Source organism: Equus asinus, chromosome 2, assembly GCF_041296235.1.
Source record: "Equus asinus isolate D_3611 breed Donkey chromosome 2, EquAss-T2T_v2, whole genome shotgun sequence".
Lineage (NCBI taxonomy): Eukaryota > Metazoa > Chordata > Mammalia > Perissodactyla > Equidae > Equus > Equus asinus.
The window spans coordinates 179,779,149-179,800,417 of NC_091791.1; the positions used below are offsets into that span (position 1 = coordinate 179,779,149).

The 21,269-nt window shown below is 36.7% G+C and overlaps 1 protein-coding gene across 3 annotated transcripts in view; it reads left to right on the forward strand.

Moving 5' to 3' along the window:
• The window catches only part of LOC106827099 (signal recognition particle subunit SRP54), a 79,206-nt gene that overhangs the window by 11,027 nt on the left and 46,910 nt on the right, over positions 1 to 21,269 (forward strand). For all 3 annotated transcript variants that reach the window (XM_014834756.3, XM_014834755.3, XM_070504245.1), the window contains 10 exons: positions 1,616 to 1,707; positions 2,680 to 2,764; positions 10,410 to 10,514; positions 11,241 to 11,307; positions 11,388 to 11,445; positions 14,403 to 14,553; positions 16,606 to 16,754; positions 17,046 to 17,146; positions 17,637 to 17,723; positions 21,025 to 21,098. In XM_014834756.3, coding sequence (XP_014690242.1) covers positions 1,616 to 1,707; positions 2,680 to 2,764; positions 10,410 to 10,514; positions 11,241 to 11,307; positions 11,388 to 11,445; positions 14,403 to 14,553; positions 16,606 to 16,754; positions 17,046 to 17,146; positions 17,637 to 17,723; positions 21,025 to 21,098 — 969 coding nt within the window. The remainder of the gene's footprint in view (positions 1 to 1,615; positions 1,708 to 2,679; positions 2,765 to 10,409; positions 10,515 to 11,240; positions 11,308 to 11,387; positions 11,446 to 14,402; positions 14,554 to 16,605; positions 16,755 to 17,045; positions 17,147 to 17,636; positions 17,724 to 21,024; positions 21,099 to 21,269) is intronic.

A 21,269-nucleotide genomic window follows, 5' to 3' on the forward strand; every position in this document is an offset into this window, starting at 1 on the left:
ATAAGAAAATAACATTTACCTTATGAGATGGTTTTAAGAATTAAATGAGGGGCTGGCCCGGTGGCGCAGCAGTTAAGTTGACATGTTCCACTTCTCAGCGGCCTGGGGTTCACCAGTTCCAATCCCGAGTGTGGACATGGCACTGCTTGGCAAACCATGCTGTGGTAGGTGTCCCACATATAAAGTGGAAGAAGATGGGCATGGATGTTAGCTCAGGGCCAGTCTTCCTCAGCAAACAGAGGAGGATTGGCAGTAGTTAGCTCAGGGCTAATCTTCCTCAAAAAAAAAAAAAAGAATCAAATGAAATAATAAATTAAAAGTACTTTCTAACTTAGAGGTTTGAAAAAAAATTTTAATGTAGTACTTGATATTAATGCTTTAATAAGCTAATGGATTAAATAATTTTGGGACCATCTTTGAGCTCAGTTAGTCCAGCCTCTCATTTAAGAGCAACAGAGAGTCAGTTTCACATGTTTATTGGAAGAACCAGGATTAGAATCTTTTTTTCTGATTCCTCATCCAGGGCTTTTTCTAATAATTATTATTAAATAATAAATCATAACTTAAACCATTGTGTAGTCTTTGGAATTCAGAACAAATAAAACAAAGCTTTCCAGACAGTTTTCCCTGTTGTGTAATCCTATGCTGTTTGTGTTTATAGTAGAGAAAAAAGAAGCCAGGGAGAAGAGCTTGGTGAGAAGTAGAATAACAGCGGTTGCTTGAATTGGCAGCTTCTCTGTTCTTGTTACTGTGCTGCTAGGGAATGAACAAGGAGAAGTCCCTCTAAAGAAAAAGATCAGTTCCATTTTTATCAGACTCCTTTAATGAGGGCTAGAGAAATCTGATAAGCCTCTGTAGGACATGAAAGCAGTTGAAGATGAGAATTCATTCAAGAAGTATTTGCAGGCCTACATTTTTGCAGACATTTTTCGTGGCACCAAGGATATAGCAGTAAACCAAATAGAGTAAAATCCCTGCCCTCTTGGAGCTTACAGTCTAGTGTGTAAACATTTATTTAGATGAGCAGCAAAAGCCTCATCTTTTCGTAAGACTTTGTAGCTTATGACTTTTAACCACAATGCCTTGCAACTCAGCAAATATGTGATGATAGTTATTAGTGGAGGATAGTTTCTTTTAAACTCTGTTCATCTGCTCTGAGAGGAAGTAGTCAGGCTGCTAGGTCAGACTGGGTCATTTTCTTTTGTTATATTTTCCTCCATGGTAGTCCAGTTAAGCAGATATTGTGAGTATAAAGTGCTGTGTATCAGCAACGGGGTGTTCAATGATATGGAAAACTTCATTGGCGACATCTGTCATGTAGTAACTTTCTTTGGCTTGTATATTGTCTTTACTATTATTACTTTAATATAGGAATAAAGTTGTGGCAATTAATGGTTGAATAAAACTAAGTAGAATGCCTTATTTTGATAAAATGACTAGACATTTATTAAGATTATCTCTCTAAGGCTAACTGGAAAATTCCCCCGCCCCCCCAATAGTGTAGTAGTGTTTTATTAAGCTATGATAGTATATGATGAATGGTCAACCATTGTTTTTATATGCTTGAAATGATATGCTGGGCATTTTAAACTTTTATTTATTTATTTATTTGCAGGTATTAAATGCTATGCTAAAAGAAGTATGTACAGCGTTATTGGAAGCAGATGTTAATATTAAACTAGTGAAGCAACTAAGAGAAAATGTAAAGTAAGTTAAATTAATCAGGTAAAAAAACAGGCCAAACTAAATTTAGTTTACTGGGATGAGGAGCTAACTAGAAAAGTCTGCTATATCATGAAACATTTCTGCTATACAGCACCAGGAAAGAATAAAACTCATATGTTGGAAGACTGCATATATAGTATGTTTCCATAATGATGGTTCAAAGAATAAACTACATGTGGCTTTCATTTAATTGTGGATTTCTTTCTGTTTTACTACTCCTTTATTTGGATGGATTCAGTCATATACTCTATAGTATTTTAATATAAAAGCCTTTTAACAATTCAGATTCTTCATAGAAAAGTGGTGCCATTTTGTCCTCTTCGGGCTTATGATGACATTAATCAGCCTCTTTCATTTTTGGAGAATTCTATTCTTTTTTGTTCCCCTTTTGGTTTTTCTGTCCATATTTGAATGAGGGAATAATGTGTGTGGTCTCAGTTATTGTGTTCATCGGGAGAGGCACTGGCTGGGGCAGGGCACAGAGAATAACACAGGCACCTCACTTAACTCCTTGAATCATAGCCCTTGTCATGCTCAGGCCATCCCTTCTTTTGTATTGTTAGACTGGCTAATAAATGTAGAACTACTAGCATTTAAGCATTTAGAACTAGAGAAAGTAGTCCTATTTTCTGCTAGGCGTAAAGATGTATAAGGTATTTATGCTGCAAGAAAAGTACATATAGTTAATACTTTGCAATGATATGGGGACAAATTAATGTTTAGACTTGGAAAAAAAAAGCCTTAAAAAACTAACCAAAGTTTTGCATCTAATGTTTCATGGTAAATTCTTTGTGGTATAGACTTATGAATCTGTAGTAATTATATGAATGTTAATTAGAAGACTATTAATATGAATGATTGAATATTCTTACATTCTTTGGAGCAGAAACTTCTTTTTTAGTGTGTCTTAACTAGCTTTTCTCCCTCCTACCCCTAAATACCATCATCGTGAAGGTCTGCTATTGATCTTGAAGAGATGGCATCTGGTCTTAACAAAAGAAAGATGATTCAGCATGCTGTGTTTAAAGAACTTGTGAAGGTAAGCGTATATCAAGATTATGCTGTGATTCTCTGTGGATTCAATGGGCAAAAATACGTCAGCACTGCAAATAAGAATACTGTTTCAGAATACTTTTTTATGTTTTTATAGAATATTCATCTGGTGAATATTCTATATTAAAAATATTAATTGAAGGATTGATATTTTTGTATTAATTCTATTTGTAATAATTCCGTATTAAAAATAAAAATTGAAAGATTATTAACTCTTCTAAGGTGGCTTTGTTTTTTTTTAAAGATTGGCACCTGAGCTAACAACTGTTGCCAATCTTCTTTTTGTTTTTTCTGCTTTTTCTCTTCAAATCCCCCACAGTTGTATATTTTAGTTGTGCGTCCTTCTAGTTGTGGCATATGGGATGCCGCCTCAGCATGGCCTGATGGGGCAGTGCCATGTCTGCGCCTGGGATCCGAACCAGCAAAACCCTGGAATGCCAAAGCGGAGCACACGAACTTGACCACTTGGCCATGGGGCCAGCCCCGTATGAAAGCAATTTTGACGTTACTTTGTATACCACTGCTCTAGACCATAAGCTCCTGATAGAAAGACCAGTCTTATTCATTCTGTAATCACAGCATTTGGCACACGGCCTGGAATAAAGCAAATACTCAATAAATGCTTAACGAAGCACTTGATGCTCCAGAATTGCCTATGGATGCCAACCCCTAAAAATAAAAATTTTCACTCATCCTGTGTTGACCTCACATGCTAGATGAAAAGCAATCTGGAAATAACGTGAGGAGTCCTACATAAGGACTTTGGAGATCAGACCTGGGTCTGCAACTAACTAGCTGTCTCACTTTTCTCAACTGCAAACTGAGAAGTACGACTGGATAAATTCTCTGACCTCTTTTAGGTCTGAATTTCTTTTTTTTATCAATTAGTCTACAGGACTAAACTGAAATGACAAAATCTGAGACACTAAACTTTTTCAAAGTACCAATGAGCTCTGCTAGAACCAAAGGAGTAAATGAAACTATTCATGTGATATACAGCAAAATACTAGGAGACCATTAGCAGACATCTGCTGCTCTAAAAAAAATTTTTTTTAGCTCCTTCCATTTTTTTCCCCTGCCCTTGGACCATACCCTACCATACGTATTTTTTAAAGCTCTAAGATTTTCACCACAATTTTCATTACAGCAACAGTAATATCAGTTCTAAGGTGAGACAGGGCAATAGGCTGTATTTACTAATTGCAAAATACAACTTCACTGATTCAAAACTGCACATAATCTAGGCAAGAGCTGAGATATTTGGTCTTTTCAAAAGGAGTTCTATACACAATGAACAGTGTAGAAAAGAACACTTGCCAAGAGTGACTTTTTGTACAAAAGTAGGACCTTCAATAGGTAAAACTTGAGACTAAAAGAGAATAAACTTAAAGACGCCCTTCCATCATTAATCTATAGTGAAGTTTTACTTTTGTAATTTGGCTTTGGCATCTTTCCAAGAATGGCACTGGCCTTCGTACTTGTGCTTAGAATTTTATATTCAGAAAAGTCTACAATAAAAATAGGCCACTCTCGGGGCCAGCCCAATGGCCGAGCGGTTAAGTTTGCGCGCTCTGCTTTGGTGGCCTGGGGTTTCACCAGTTTGGATCCTGGGTGCGGACATGGCACCGCCCATCAGGCCATTTTGAGGCGGCATCCCACATAGCACAACAGAGGCACTCACAACTAGAATGTACAACTATGTACTGGGGGGCTTTGGGGAAAAGAAGAAGGGAAAAAAAAAAGATTGGCAACAGATGTTAGCTCAGATGCCAATCTTTAAAAGGAAAAAAAACTTTTCATCATAACGCTAAGACATTATTTGCCTTTTTTGCCCTTTTCACTGTGTTGGTATTTGCACTGATAGTGCAAAAGCAATGGTGGGTAAAACTCCCTAGCATAAATCAAGGCAGTGGTGCCAAACTATACTAGTAGAAATGGTACTCTTTATGACCACACTTGCAGTAAAAAAATAAATAAATAAAAATGGTGGTTTCACTTATGAATGTTCTTGATGGAACAGTAGAAATTATTAATTGAATTAAATCTTGACCCTTAAGTATACACGTCTATGTAAGATTTTATGTGATGAAATGGGAAATATGTAGGAAGTTCTTTTGCTGCATACTGAAATTTGATGGTTGTCTTGAGGAAAAGCACATGTGATTATTTGATTGCAAGCTGAGCTAGCTGCTTCTTTAATAGAACACCTTTTTTACATGAACGAACAACAGACAGATAATCTGTGGTTATTCAGATTTGAGTATTTGGCATTGTCTCCAAAGTAAATAAAATGAGCCTGTCACTTTAAGGCAAATAGCTAACAATATTGTGGCCAGTGATAAAATTCGAGATTTCAAGTGAAAACTAGAAACTTGTTTTTCCACCATAAGTTTGATAGTGTCCAAATACTTACTTTTCTGATGAGATCAGTGTTCATATTAATAAATGCAGTTTTTTGATGTTGTATAGTGAAGTGTGTTAACAATGGGAGATATGCATAACTCAGTAAACCGGTATTTTCTAAGTGACTAAGGATTACAAAGTCGTTCACCACTGTAAGATCCATTCAAAGTGCAAGATAGAATAACAGATTTTAATGTAACAGAGTATGAAAGTTTATATGGTTTCAGATTTCACATTGCAACTAACCTGTACAATCTACCATGATTATAAAGGAGTCCTGTGACTGAAAAGTTCAGTACTGCTGTTTTAGGGTGCAGGAAGAAGACAAGATAGATTTATAAAATAATTATTCAGTACAACATATATGTTCCAAATAGTAGGTTCATAGACAGCGGAATGATTCTGCCGTGAGATAATGGAGAATGAAGGTGAATGTGGAGTAGCATCAGTGTTCTGAAAGAACTAGAAGGAAGGGGCGTGGATTTATGCTCCATAGATTTTGCCTGTTTCAGAAGTATGCTTAAGGCTAGACCTATACCTGGGAAAGAGATAACAAAATGTGTTTTTTTCCTTCCTTCTCTACCATATGGCTTTCCTCAAAATTCAGGTGTAATATGGATTATGTGACCTTTATGGTATTTTCTAGCATAGGCTTAGCAGATTTTTTTCTTAAGGAGTAGATAGTTTATTCTTTGTGGGCCATTTGGTCTCTGTTGCAACTGTAGTCATGTGCCACATAACAATGTTTCTGTCAACAATGGACTGCGTATATCATGGTGTATAAGTATAAGATTATGCTGGAGCTGAAAAATTCCTATTGCTTAGTGATGTCATAGCAATCATAACGTTGTAGTGCAACATATTACTCACGTGTTTGTGATGATACTGGTATAAGCAAACCTACTGTGCTGCCAGTCGTGTAAAAGTATAGCACGGAGAATTATGTACAGTAAGTAATACTTGATAATAAACGACTGTGTTACTTTTATGTATTAACTATACTATACTTTTTATTGTTATTTTAGAGTATGCTCTTTCTACTTATAAAAAAGTGTTTACTGTAAAGCAGCATGCTGTGTTATGCTGGCAGCAGCCTCATATATCTCGTGTTTACCAGGTGTCTTGATTGCATCATTTTCTCTTGTGCTTGATTTAATCTTATCTTTTTTTGTTGAATCCTGGCCTCGCAGTGTACAAAATCCACTACTAATGTTGCCAATAAGAGGCTACGTTGAGTGGTTGACCTAGAAATGAAATTAAAAGTGAGTAAGGACTACAAAGGTGGAAAATCAGTGATGGTTATTGCTTACCAGTCAGGCGTGTCCCATTCCACCATAGCTACTACGCTGAAGAACAAGAACAAAGTGGTGGGAGCTGTTAAAGGATCTGCTTCATTGAAGGCAGCAACACAAAAATTTGAGAAGGGCCTATATCAGACATGAGGAAATTTTTTTTTTGAGAAAGATTAGCCCTGATCTAACATCTGCTGCCAATCCTCCTCTTTTTGCTCGGGAAGACTGGCCCTGAGCTAACATCTGTGCTCATCTTCCTCCACTTTATATGTGGGACACCTGCTGCAGCATGGCTTGCCAAGCGATGCCATGTCCACACCCGGGATCTGAACTGGCGAACCCTGGGCCGCTGAAGTGGAATGTGTGAACTTAACTGCTGTGCCATCGGGCTGGCCCCAGACATGAAGAAATTTCTAATGAACTGGATTGAAGACCAGACACAGAAGTATATCCCACTGGGCCCTATGATGATCACGGCCAACGCAAAGTGCTTGAGATGTTGAAAGAAGAGGCTGGACCCAACTATGATGTTGAATTTACTGCTAGCTCTGGATGGTTGAAACGTTTCACAAATTGTTATTCATTACATAATGTGAAAGTGAATTTGTGTCGATGTGAAGGCAGCTGAGGAATTTTTGGAAACTCTAGATAAGCTGATTGTGGAGGAAAAATATTTGCCAAAGCAAATATTCAATATGGATGAAACCTCCCTATTCTGGAAATGGATGCCTGAAAGGACTTTCATCCATTAGGAGGCCAGATTTCAAGGCTTTTAAGGACAAAGTAACAGTCTTGCTTGGGGGCAATGTTGCAGGCTACAAATTGAAACCTGCTCATATGGCACAGTGAGAACCCCAGGGCCTTCAAGCATGTCAATAAGCACACACTGCCAGTGTGCTACAGGAGCAATAAGAAGTCATGGGTGACCCAGCTCCTTTTCCAAGATGCCCTCCTGAATCGCTCTGCCAATGAAGTGGAGAAGTGCTGTTTGGAGAATAACATACCTTTCAAGATTTTGCTTGTTGATAATGCTCCCGGACATCCTTCTTTTATTGGTGATCTACATCCCAGTATCAGAGTGATGTTTCTCCCTCCAAACACCACCTCTTTGATCCAACCAATGAATCAAGGAGTTATAGCATCTTTCAAGGCATACTACCTGAGGAGGACCTTTGCCCAGGCTATTGCTGCAACTGAGGAGACACTGATGCAATTCGAGAAGGATTACAATATCTATGACTGCATCAAGAAACTTCCTTGGGCTTGGGGTGCTGTCACCAAGGAGTGGATGAATGGCATCTGGAAGAAGACACTCGAGAGGTTCATCCATGACTTCAGTGGATTTGCCGAGGATGAGGAGGCTGCAAACATCAGCAAGGCCGTGGTTGCGATGGCGAGCAGCTCTAACCTGGGTGTGATGAGGACGATGCTGAGGAGTTCCCAGAGGTGGTTCCTGAGGAACTGACTCATGAGGAGTTGTTGGAACTGGAACAGGAATGCAGAGCCAAAGAAGAGGCAAGAGAAAAGGAAACTGTGGGAGAAGAAAAAGGAGAACCCTCAAGAAAATGCACAGGGAAGAATTTAGCAGAAGCTTTTGCAGACTTCCGCAAGCTCCCTAAAAAGTTTGAAAACATGAACCTCAACACCAAAAGGTTTTCATTAATGCAGAGGAATGTTCGTGGTGTATTATCTGCTTATAGGCAAATCTATGATGAAGAGAACAAACAAACCAAGAAACCACTATGGGTGTATTTCTGAAAAGAGTGACATCTCCTCACAAAGAGCCTCAGGCAGGTCCTGTGGGAGGTATCCCAGAAGAAGGCATTGTTATCATAGGAGATGATGGCTGCATGAGTGTACTGCCCCTGACGACCTTACAGTGGGACAGGATGTGGAAGTGGAAGTGGAAGACAGTGATATTGGTGATCCTGACCCTGTGTAGGCCTAGTCTAATGTGTGTGTTCGTGTCTTAGTTTTTAACAGAAAAATTTAAAAAGTAAAAAAATAAAATAAAGTTATAGAATAAAGATATAAAGAAACTGTACAATGTGGGTTTTTTTTTTTTTTTTTGAGGAAGATTAGCCCTGAGCTAACATCTGCCGCCAATTCTCCTCTTTTTGCTGAGGAAGACTGGCCCTGAGCTAACATCCGTGCCCATCTTCCTCTACTTTATATGTGGGACGCCTGCCACAGCATGGCTTGACAGGTGGTTCATAGGTCTGCACCTGGGATCTGAACCTGTGAACCCCCGGCTGCCAAAGCAGAATGTGCGAACTTAACTGCTGCACCACCAGGCTGACCCCTGTACAATGTGTTTTAAGCTAAGTGTTATTACAAAAGAGTCAAAAAAAATTTTTTAATTAAAGTTTATAAAGTAAAAAACGTTACAATAAGCTAAAGTTAATTTATCAAAGAAAGAAAATATTTTTTATCAATTTAGTGTAGCCTAAATGTGTAGTGTTTATCAAGTCTACAGTAGTATACAGAAATGCCCCAGGCCTTCACATTCCCTCACCACTCACTCACTGACTCACCCAGAGCAAGTTCCAGTCCTGCAGGCTCCATTCATGGTGAGTGCCCTATACAAGTGTACCATTTTGTATCTTTTATAGCATACCTTTACTGTACCTTTTTTTATGTTAGATCACAAATACCATTGTGTTACCGTTGTCTGCAGTATTCAATACAGTAACATGCTGCACAGGTTTGTAGCCTAGGAGCAATAGGCTGTGTACCATAAAGCCTGGGTGTGTAGTAGGCTATACCATCTAGGTTTGTGTAAGTGCACTCTGATGTTCGCACAATGATGAAGTCGCCTAACAATGTATTTCTTAGAACGTATCCCCATCTTTAGTGACACATGCGTGTACTCAGCTCTGCTGTTGTAGCACCGAAGCAGTAAATGAATGGGTGTGGCTGTGGTCCATTACAACTTTATTTACATGTAGTTTGCCAGCCTCAGGTCTAGGACTTAAACTACTGTTCTGGCTTTATTATCTTATGGAGATACATGTTTCAAGCTCCAAACAACTGACTCACAGATGAATTATTTTTTAAATGAACTTTAAAAAGGCCTCATGCTTGTTAGTTTGGGGAATGTCCATATATGAACCTTAATTTTCCACTGACTGTCATTATAAAATTAGTGATTATCTTTACTAGCCCTCTACATATGATAACTTTATAGAACAGTATATCTTAACATTGGAGAATTTGACATTTGACCTGGAAAGTCTTTCACGTGTAATTTGTAATTTTGCTCATACATAAACATTTGTCAAATTGAACATGAAGCTATATGCTGTCCCAGTATGGTAGCCTCTAGCCACATGTGGTTATTGAGCACTTGTAATGTGGCTAGTCCCAATTGAGATGTACTTTAAGTATGAAATATATGAAATCTAGTCCAAATTTGAAGACCTAGCATGAGAAAAGGGAATATAAAAATCTCATTAATTTTTCAATGTAAATTACATGTTAAATGATAATATTTTGGATATATCAGGTTAAATAAAGAATTAAAATTAATATTGCTTGTTTTTCATTTTTTCAATGTCATTACTAGAAATTTAAAAGTTCATATGTGGTTTCTACATATATTTTTATATTTCTGCAGTGCTTATGTGGATTGCTTCTTTGGCTCAAACTTGGTCTCACATTTTCTTCACAGCCCAGCTTGTTCTAGAAAATGTTTTGCGATTTTTACTCTGAATTGGTTTTAGAGTATAGATTTGCTTGTGACTTTGCAATGCATTATTTTAAATTCTGAAATTTCACTATGTGCATACAAAGGAAAATAGAGTTGAATTAGACTGGTAGGATTATGGTTGTCTTTTATACCAAAACATCCTTAAATTATTTTTACAATTTAAAAGAGAGATTTTGAATGTAAGCATGTTAACCTGATGTTATTTTGATTTTATTTTTGGGATGTAGCTTGTGGACCCTGGAGTTAAAGCATGGACACCCACTAAAGGAAAACAGAACGTGATCATGTTTGTTGGATTGCAAGGGAGTGGTAAAACAACAACATGTTCAAAGGTAAACTATGCTTAGTTTAAAAACAAAGTCGTAGAGAAGATGTTTATATAAATCAAGTTTTATGTTAAGGCCAAGCTTTGTGGAATCTTGCTTTACAACTTTGTGTTACTTGATGTATCGTGTTTTTGCAATAGCTTTTTGTAGGATAAGAAGAGTTCCATAGTCTCTCTTGTGATTGCTTTTTCTAAGATTGGTAGAATTCTATATAACTATGGTATTTCTTTTACCAAAAAGACTGTTTCTGTCCTTTAAGGAGGTGAGGATATGATTTTTGGAGAAGAGAACATGGAAAATTGACCTTATCTCCTCTGGCTTAAGACTCCCTTTTTACAGTGTCCCACTCAGCATAATATAGATCTTCATTTTGCATGTCCTTATGCTAATTTTTAATTCATTAGACCATCCTTTCCTCCAGAATTGAGTGCCTCAACTTTGTTACCAGATTATGTGATTGTTTGTTTTTGCTTAATTAACATCAAAAGTAGTTGCATGTTTTACTCTGGTCATTTGTTGCTTGATCATTTTATATCCTTTGATTGTGACTATATGGCAGTTAGAGTTTAAACTCTTTAGGAAATTTGTTGTATTCAAAAATTTAATAGCACTTTCAGGAGAATATGAGCAGTTTACCTTTACTCCGTAAGTAAATAAAAAGGGTAAACAGAAAAATATATATATAATAATTTGTATTTATTGATACTATATTTTTTAATCTTCCTTTCCCAGTTGGCATATTATTACCAGAGGAAAGGTTGGAAGACGTGTTTGATATGTGCAGACACATTCAGAGCTGGTAAGGTGTTGAAATTTGAAAATTGTTTTCTGTAGTTTTTATTTTCAAGTTTGAGGACTCATTAACTCATTATCTCGTAGGGGCTTTTGACCAACTAAAACAGAATGCTACCAAAGCAAGAATTCCATTCTATGGAAGGTGAGTTTCTGTTTTTAACTTTGATACTACTGTGCCTCATCTTGTCTGTCTGACTTTTTGTTTTATGCTCTCTGTTTGCATTTTAATATATACTTATAAGCTTAAATGCTTTCTGGAACAAAGTGGGGGCATAGTTAATAAATTGTTATCTTTTATTATTATAACATGACTCCTCTGATGCAGCCTGGTAGATTGGAGTGGACATTGTTTAATTTATTATTCTGCCTGTACTTATCATCCTGCCTCACATGCTTTCCCACCTCCTGCTTCTCTATTCCTGTTGTTTCTTTTAACACCCATCTGAAGCATTCCTCAGTTAACCCCACACTGGTTATTTTCCATACTGTCTGTTTCGTCAGTACTACGTCATTTAAAAACGTTTGTGTTTGATTACCCTAAAATGGCTTCTAATCTGTAGTTATCTCAGGGAGAGCTCCTGATCGTTGCTATCCTTCATTTGAGACATTTCTGTTCAGTTAGGTGGTTTGTGTATGTTAGAATGAGTAATTAAAAGAATCGAGTCTAGATTGAATTTAGAAGGACTTATTTGGACTTATTTGAGGGAAGAGCATTTTTCTTAAAATTATTAATGTAAATAGTCTGTAATACCCTCAGGAAGAAAGTTTACAGAAGCTAAAATTTGGGGTAGTTAAATGAATGTTATCATTTTGTTAGTCATTACCATCTACTCTTTGGCCAAAAAAGCTGGTGAACTTTGGCTATGGTATGTTCTTTATTTAAAATTTGTTTCTTTGTTTTTTTTTTTTTGATAAATTCTAACAGGTAGATCAAAGAATAATACTAGGAATTTTATTTTTAGAATAAGAACTGTTTCTGATATAGATTTTAAAATCAAAGGATAATAGTTAACGTCTTTAGGGGTGACAATTTGCAAATGGTATAATTTAGGTGATAATTACTAAACCATCAACCAAAGCCAGAGCATTAATTTGTCTCCAGTATTCTCAATAGCATTTATTAAATTCGCTCTCCTTTGCTCATGTACCCTTAGAAAACATACTGTGCGTGTGGAGTGAAGTATTAGATCACTGTTTCCTCGGAGGGATGAAGGGGAAGGGAACGGGGCTAGGGAGGAACTTGAACTGTAGCTCCAGAGTTAAATTTATGTATTAGCAGTTATTTTTTGAGCGGTAGATACAGGACTATTTGTTTTATTATCATTTGTTCTTTTTTTTTTTAAACACTATTTTAATTAAAAATTTTGAATTAAAGAAGTGAAAGCACTAACAGTTCACTTCCCAGTTACCAGTTTTTAACATGTCCATCTGTGCTTTTTTCAATATCTGTACAAAGGAACACACACATATATAGAGAGAGAAATAGATTATTTTAAATTGAAATGGAACCTCACAGTACTTTGCACTTTGATTGCTGTGGTAGTGGTTATATGGGTTGTGTAAATTTGTCAAAACTCATCAAAATGAACACTGAAAATAGTGCATTTATGGTATGTAAATATACCACTGTTGAGTTGGTTAAAAATGGGATCTTAAGATAGTGATTACCTTAGGAGGGAGTGAGGTGCTGGTTATGTTGTTTCTTGATCTGGATGTATTTGCTTTGTGAAAATTTACAATTTGTGCATCTTTTCTATATATATGTTATACTTTATTATAACGTTTACTAAAAGGATGGGCTCTTAATAGTTCTGGAATAGACAGTTTACTGTTTAAGGTAATTCTTTCTATGGTGTCGTTGTATTCCATTGTATGCATGTATATAATTAATCAGTCCCCTTCTTATGAACATCTTCATTCATATTTCTTTGCACGTTTACAAGTTTTATTTTAACTGTATCTTTATCATATTTAAAAATATCTGGTAATGCTAATCTCTGTCTTCTTTTTCAACATTTTCTTGCCTATTCTCACCTGCTTATTGTCCTGGATAAATTTTAGAATTCTGTGTTAAGTTCCAAAAAGAAAAACGTCCCTAGGATTTTGATTTGAACTACACTGAAACCAGTTAATTTAGGGGAGAACTGTCATCTTTACTGTATTTGTCTAGTTTTGTTAAGAAACCTGTGTCTTTTTTGTTAAAAAATTTTTCCTTAAATAGAGTAATTTTCTTCGTTTAAATCTCACACATATTCTTATTAAGTGTATTCCTACCTGATTTTTGTTATTGTTGTTAATTTAGGGGAAACTTTTTTTTAACATTATTTGCTTTTTGTTTGACAGTATTGATCTGTATAAAGAGTTGCCACTAATCAAAAGAAAACAATTTAAAATGCAATCTCGTTTCTTGATTTTCAAGTTGAAAAGATTTTTGAGAATTGTGAAAATGTAGTGAAATAGAAATGAAATTAAACTTTTATTGAGGACATTTTCCTTTTAAAGATCAAAAGCCTAACTGATCAGAGCATTTGATCCAAATTCAACTTATAGGAGTATGTCATAACAATTTCAAAGAAACAATATTGTGTACTATTCATATTGGCTATATTTTTAATACCAAGAAATTGGAAAAACCTTAAATGGCCAACAATGGGGCATTTATTTAATAAGTGATAGCATAGCTATCTGATGGAATGCTATATAGCCTAAAGGTCATGTTTTACAAGAATATTTAATGGTTTTATAAAATGCTTACAAAAGGGTGTTAAATGGAAAAGCATGTGTGAAACACTGTGTAACACAAGTTCAATTACTAGAGAAAATGTAAAAAAAAACTTGAGAGAAACAACTCATTCCGAAAGACATTCAGTGGAATCATACAGGATTTTGTAATTAGAAAACTGGGTACAGCTTCATGCTGCTCTTAGAAGTGGGTTGCTATCTTTAACACTTATTAGATTTTATTCTTCTAAATTGGAAGTGTGATCATTATGACTTTTTCAGACTAGGTTGAAGGTACACTTAACAGTTTCCAAATTATTACTATTTGGAAGTTTTGCTGTTGTGGTTGTCGTTAAATCATTTGTTGTTGTTAAATAGCTATACAGAAATGGATCCTGTTATCATTGCCTCGGAAGGAGTGGAGAAATTCAAAAATGAAAATTTTGAAATTATTATTGTTGATACAAGTGGCCGCCATAAACAAGAAGACTCTCTATTTGAAGAAATGCTTCAAGTTGCTAATGCTATAGTAAGTAGCTTTCGATTTAACCACATTAGAAGGACTTTGGTTTATTTAATTATAGGCCCTGATTGAGTTTTTGATCCATATAAATTATTTTTTTGCCTGTAAGACAGTTTCCAAGTAATTTAATTCTCTTTTGGGCACCTATATCTGTATGATAAGAACTTAATCTTCTCTACATTAAATATGAAATTTTCATGAGTAAATATAAAAAAAAATTTCCTGGAGCTGGCCCCATGGCTGAGCAGTTAAGTTCACACACTCTGCTTCGGCAGCCCAGGGTTTTGATGGTTCAGATCCTGGGCATAGACCTGGCACTGCTCATCAAGCCATGCCGAGGTGGTGTTCCACATAGCAGAACTAGAAGGACCTACAACTAGGATATACAACTATGTGCTAGGGAGTTTTGGGGAGAAGAAGGAAAAGAAAAAAGAAGATTGGCGACAGATGTTGGCTCAGGGCCAATCTTAAAAAAAAAATTTGCTTTCTCACTTGATCATCATTTTAGCATGTATAAGAAAAAATTAAAAAGTTAAGAATTAACCTTTAATATCTGTTGAATTTCCTTTCTGTAAATTATTTAAATTAGGGGCCGGCCTGGTGGTGCTGCGGTTAAGTTCGCACATTCCGCTTCTTGGTGGCCCGGGGTTCGCCCGTTCAGATCCCGGGTGCAGACATGGCACCTCTTGGCATGCCATGCTGTGGTAGGCGTCCCACATATAAAGTAGAGGAAGATGGGCACGGATGTTAGCTCAGGGCTCAGAAAAAAGAGGAGGACTGGCAGTAGTTAGCTCGGGGCTAATCTTCCTCAAAAAAAAAATAAATAAATAATTTAAATTAAATTAGAAACATTTACTTTAGATGAATTTTGAAAGATTTTTAAAATGAGGCATTTTAAAAAACTAATCATCATTTAGTGTCTCTTGAAAATTTTGATGGAAGCTGGGGGCCGGTGCCATGACTGAGTGGTTGGGCTCATGCACTCCACTTCGGTGGCTCAGGGTTCCACAGGTTCAGATCCTGGGCACAGACATGGCACTGCTCATCAAGCTCTGTTGAAGTGGCGTCCCACATAGCACAACCAGAAGGACCTACAGCTAGAATAAACAACTGTGTACTGGGGGGGCTTTGGGGAGAAGAAGAAGAAAAAAAGAGAAAAAAAAAGAAGATTGGTAACAGATGTTAGCTCAAGTGCCAATCTTAAAAAAAAAAAACGTGTGATGCAAGCTAAGGAATGCCAAGGATTACTGGCAATCACCAGAAGCTAGGAGAGAGGCATGAAGCAGATTCTCCCTCAGAGCCTCCAGAAGGAACCAACACCTTGAGTTTTGGACTGCCGGCCTCCAGACTATGCAAAAATAAATTTCTGTTGTTTTAAGCTAAAAAAAAAAAATTGTGATGGAGGTAACTTGAGGAGAAGAAGCGGTTTATAGGTAATCTGTAGCAAATATTATGAACCCGTGTTTTGCCATTGGGGTGTTGGCAGTACTTTTTTGGTTAGTGGTTAATGCTAGTAAGTTTCTTTCTAGCTATGCCGTTATTTTGACCTAGTTTAGCAGAGCTAAGGGAAATAGCCTCACCTTATGTTATTCATGTTGGTTTCAGTGCATACTCTTCTACTTTTTATTTTTCTCTGATTTATTTCTGCTATTCCCCTTGTCTAGAATATTCCTCCTGATCTTTGCATAACTTTTTCCTCTTTATTCAGGCCTCAGCTCAAATTTACCTACAGAGAGGCCTTCCCTGACTGCCCTACCTAAAGAAGTCTCCCAGACCTCAAACCTGACACTCTTCTATTCATTTTAATTATTGTTCACCTGAAATATTTATTTGCCTATTTGGTATCTGTCTCCTCTGTAAGTCCTACGACGACTAAGGATTTTCTTATTCCTCTCTTTGTCTCAGGACCTAAATGCTGCCTACTACATAGTACTCCCTCGATAAATATTTATTGGTTGAATGAATAATTACTTATAATAAATGTTTTTCTATAGCTTGTAATGATGAAATTTGCTTAAGATTGGAAAAACATCTGTCTTTTCTATTTAAATTTTCTAGCAACCTGATAACATTGTTTATGTGATGGATGCCTCCATTGGGCAAGCTTGTGAAGCTCAAGCTAAGGCTTTTAAAGATAAAGTAGATGTAGCTTCAGTAATAGTGACAAAACTTGATGGCCATGCGAAAGGAGGTGGTGCCCTCAGTGCGTAAGTATCGTGGTGCTTTTGTCCTGTGTCTTGGTCTTATATGGGTGTGTGTGTGTTTGTGTCTTTTTGGCTTTCTTATTGATCATTTAAAACATAATTCCAATAGTGGACCTAATATGGTCTATAAAAGAAGTTGAAATGGAAACAGAATTTTGGAGTCTCTCTGATACAGTTCTGTTTTAACTAGTGGAAAGAAGCTTGAACTATGTACCTTTATCTGTTTAGTTTTTAAATCTGCTAGAAATTTGTTTTCCTTTTTGAGGTTATTTTATGTTTTTTTTTTTTTTGTAGAGTTGCTGCCACAAAAAGTCCAATTATTTTCATTGGTACTGGGGAACATATAGATGACTTTGAGCCTTTTAAAACACAGCCTTTCATCAGCAAACTTCTTGGTACGTACAGTGATGAAGATGTAGAAAACCTCCAAGAAATAGCATGGATCTTTAGATTAGGCTTTTAATCCTGCCCTCTGACTCATTAGTTCAGGAAAATCATTTGCTTCTAAGATTTATCTTCCTCACTTAAAATAAGGATGATGGTTATCTGCTTCCTGTGGTTAGAGTGGTAAAATGGCCATTAGATGGAAAGTTCTTTGGAAAAGTTTTAGAGTACGATGCAAAAATGTGTGATAGTACTGATAGCAGTGGTAATGGCAGTAAAACTTTTGCAATCTCCAAGTGTTATTGGTTAGCATGGAATTTGGAGTTTAACGCTGGGCTGGAGTAGCTGCTTTGTCACTTAACCTCCCTAGCTTTGGTTTCTCACCTGTAGTAGGAGTACCTGACCCGCCTCTCTCCTAGGTTATTATATATGTATGTATTTTGTATAATGTAAAGCAGAGTATACCATTAGTTGTTAATTTTTCTTTTTTGGGTCTTATAGGTATGGGTGACATTGAAGGACTGATAGATAAAGTCAATGAGCTGAAGTTGGATGACAATGAAGCACTTATAGAGAAGTTGAAACATGGTATATGAGTGGCGAAAAGCACGTGATCTTAGATGTCTTCCCTTGATTTCTTTTTGATAAAGTTACTATTTGTTTTAAATGATAAACTGCTATTAAAGTCAATTCTTCAGATGTTTATTTTATTTTATTTATTTTTTGATGAGAAAGATTATCCCTGAGCTAACATCTGTGCCAGTCCCCCCACTTTATATGTGGATTGCTGCCACAGCATGGCTGACAAGTAGTGTAGATCCGTGCTCCGGATCTGAACCTGCCAACCTGGGCTGCCCAAGTGCATCGTGACAAACTTAACCGCTACGCTGCAGGGCCAGTCCCCAGATGTTTATCCTTTTAGATGATTTATATGCACATCGTTTTAAATCTCAGACAGCTGAGCAATTATAGAATTGAGTGTTTTTATTTTCTTTCTTGTAATCGAGTTGCCTTAAGGTTAAAATTGAGACTTACATTGGGTTCCTTGAAGTAAAACAGGTTAAAAGTAAATTAGAATGTTTTCTTATGATCTGTGTTTACTTATAAATTATGTATATATGTAATAAAATATATAAAAAAAATTTAAAAGAATGAGACCAAGTACACACACACACACACTCACACTCACACACACACACACTCTCACACACACACAATTTTCTTCACACCACACTCTTATAGAGAAGTATATCGTTGTGATTAAGACCTCAGGTTCTTAAACCTAACATACCTGAATTTGTATCTGATCTATTTTTATCTGTATAACTTTTTCAAATTACTTAACCCCAATTTCTTCATCTGTAAAAAGTAGATAATACTAAGTATCTTACTCATAGAGTGTGAAGATTAAATTAGCTGATAAATGTAAAATGTCCACATCAGAAGCGTTCAACATATATTATTATTGACCATTTCTCTTTTTCTCACAATGGTCTTGCTCTTAATTTCCTTGCCCACATACTGTCCTGTGTCTTTGCTCCTTCTCACTCATCTTGTCAGGTACTATGCCTTTACCTCTGTCTTAAGTGTTGGTGTTTTTCAGGGATCATTCTAGGCCATCCTCTTTCTCTGGAGCTTCAAGCTGATATCTATATGTTTACTAGACCATTCTTGGATGTTCCATAGACACTTCAACAGATCCTTATCTTCCCATCCCAACCTCCCACCCATTGTCATCATCAGTGAATGTTAGGATCATTTGTCTGGTTGCCAGAGTCAGAAACTTGGGTGTTGTCATTGACTTTTATCTCCTCCTCACTCTGCTCACCCCTTTCCCATCAGTCAGTTAGCCCTAGTGATTCTGCCTCCTAAATATCTCCATTCCATCCCCTGCAACGATGCAAGTTCCTCTCTTGCCTAGATTGTTTATTCTGTCTTTTAACAGATCTTCCAGTTTCTTGGACCCTTCTCCTTGGATCTAGTTTTTATACTTTAGCCAAAAGGCTCTTGCAGAAATGCAAATCTGTTCCCCTTACTGCCTGTCTTAAAATCTTTCAGTGGCTTCCCATTGCCCCTAGAATGTTTTTAAATGACTCTACCATTTAGCCCTTATCTTTTGTGTCCCGTTTTGACACTGTTCTCAGCATTCCCTGTGCCGGTCCTGCTGCCTTTCTCTCAATTTCTCAAATGTACATGGCTGCCTTTCACCTCTAGGCCTTTGCCCTTGCTAATCCCTCTGCCTGTTAGACAGGTATCCTCTCTTCTTCCTGCTTCTGCCCTACTCTCCACCGGCCAAACTGGCTAACTCCGACTCATACTTAGGTCCTTTCTTAAATGTCCTCCTTCAGGGACATTTTTACCTGATCCCTAGACTAGGTTATAACCCTCTGCTTCCATATGTTTCCGTTGCACCCTATAATTGTTGTTTTATGGTATTATTGTTGTAGTATGGCAATTATTTGATGCCTGTCTTTCCTGCTTGAAAGTGAAGGTAGGTTTCATAGCTGTGTTTTTCATCGTTTATGTTCATCTATCTTGCACAGTTTCTGGCATTTAGCAGGTCCTTAGTAAATATTTGCTGAATGAATGAATCTGTCCTGCCTTGCTGCTTATTCCTTCTGCCTTCCTCTATCTCGATTAGCCCTACCACTGCTTCCACTACCACACTAATGGGTAATATATTCCTAGTCAGTCTGCTTTCTGACTCCTAGGTGTCTTCTTATGTCTCTGCATTTTGCTTCTGCTCCTAACATTCTACTCTTTTCTGAGGTCGCCAAGGGCCTCCTAATTTCCAAATGTGGTGACGTTCTCTTTATTCTTGGTTTCCAGCATTTAACAGTATTATCTGCCTTTTCTATTTTCAAACTCTTCACTTGGGTTTCATGATAGTGGATTTCCTATATTATCATAGCTTCTATTGCCACTCTGAAAAACGGCCAAAGATATATTTCAACCTTCACCTTCTCTACCCGTTTAATTCTGTATTTCTAGCTGCCAGCTATAACATTTCTTTTAAAATATTTTACTGCCACTTCAAATTCAGAATGCCTAAACCCAAATACCTTTTCCATTTATATCTTTTTTAGGACATAAATAGAAAATACTCCTCCTCCTTTGTCTTATTCCTTCTCTGTTGTTTTTTTTAATTGAAGTTAATTTACATATAATGAAATACTGGGATCCTAAGGCTGTCATTCCATCAGTTTTGACAAATGCACAATAACCCACACTCCATCAGGAAACACAACATTTCCATTACTTTAGGAAGTTTGCTTATTCTCCTTCTCAGTAAATACTTCATATTAGAGGAATCCTAGAGTATGTCCTTTTTGCCCCACCTGGTTTTGTTGGCTCAGCGTAGTGTCTTTGACATTCCCCCATGTAGTTGTACTTACCTGTAGCTCGTTCTTTTACTGCTGAGTAGTAGTTCATCCACAGTCTGTCAATTTTCCAGTTCATGGACAGCTAAGCTGTTTTAGAAACTCCAGATAACCTTCTACAGAGTTTTTGCCATTGTACATTCTCACCAGCAATATGTGAGAGTTCTGCTTGCACCACATACTTTTTAACTTTTGGTGTTGTCAGGCTTTTTAATTTTAGTCATCCTAGTGGGTATAGTTTGTCTGCTGTGTTTTCAGATTTCTTGTGTGTTTGTGTCCATTCTCTTTGATAGAAGGTAAGCCTCTCTAGGATAAGATCTGTGTATCTCTGTATTCTCCATTGCATTCATCCTGTGATCTTGCACATAATAACTGCTCAGTGAATATTCATTCATTGGCTATTTGGTAAGTGTGCTTCAAGGTGAACCCGTGATTAAGGAAAAGGTTAGTTTTATTGAATGGAAATGTACATTCTCTAATATTTCTGAATCATTTGTATTGTATTTCAGGTCAGTTTACGTTGCGAGACATGTATGAACAATTTCAAAATATCATGAAAATGGGCCCCTTCAGTCAGATCTTGGTTAGTTGTCCTACAAGGTTTTTTTCTATCTATCTTCTTTTGTTTTTCATTAAAATATCTAAGAATAGATACACTAGCTTTAATTATTTTTGCTGTATGGGTAAAAATAGGTTTTAAAAACTTAGTGTCATTATTAAAACTAGTAGTTAAATGTCAGCATTCTGAACAATT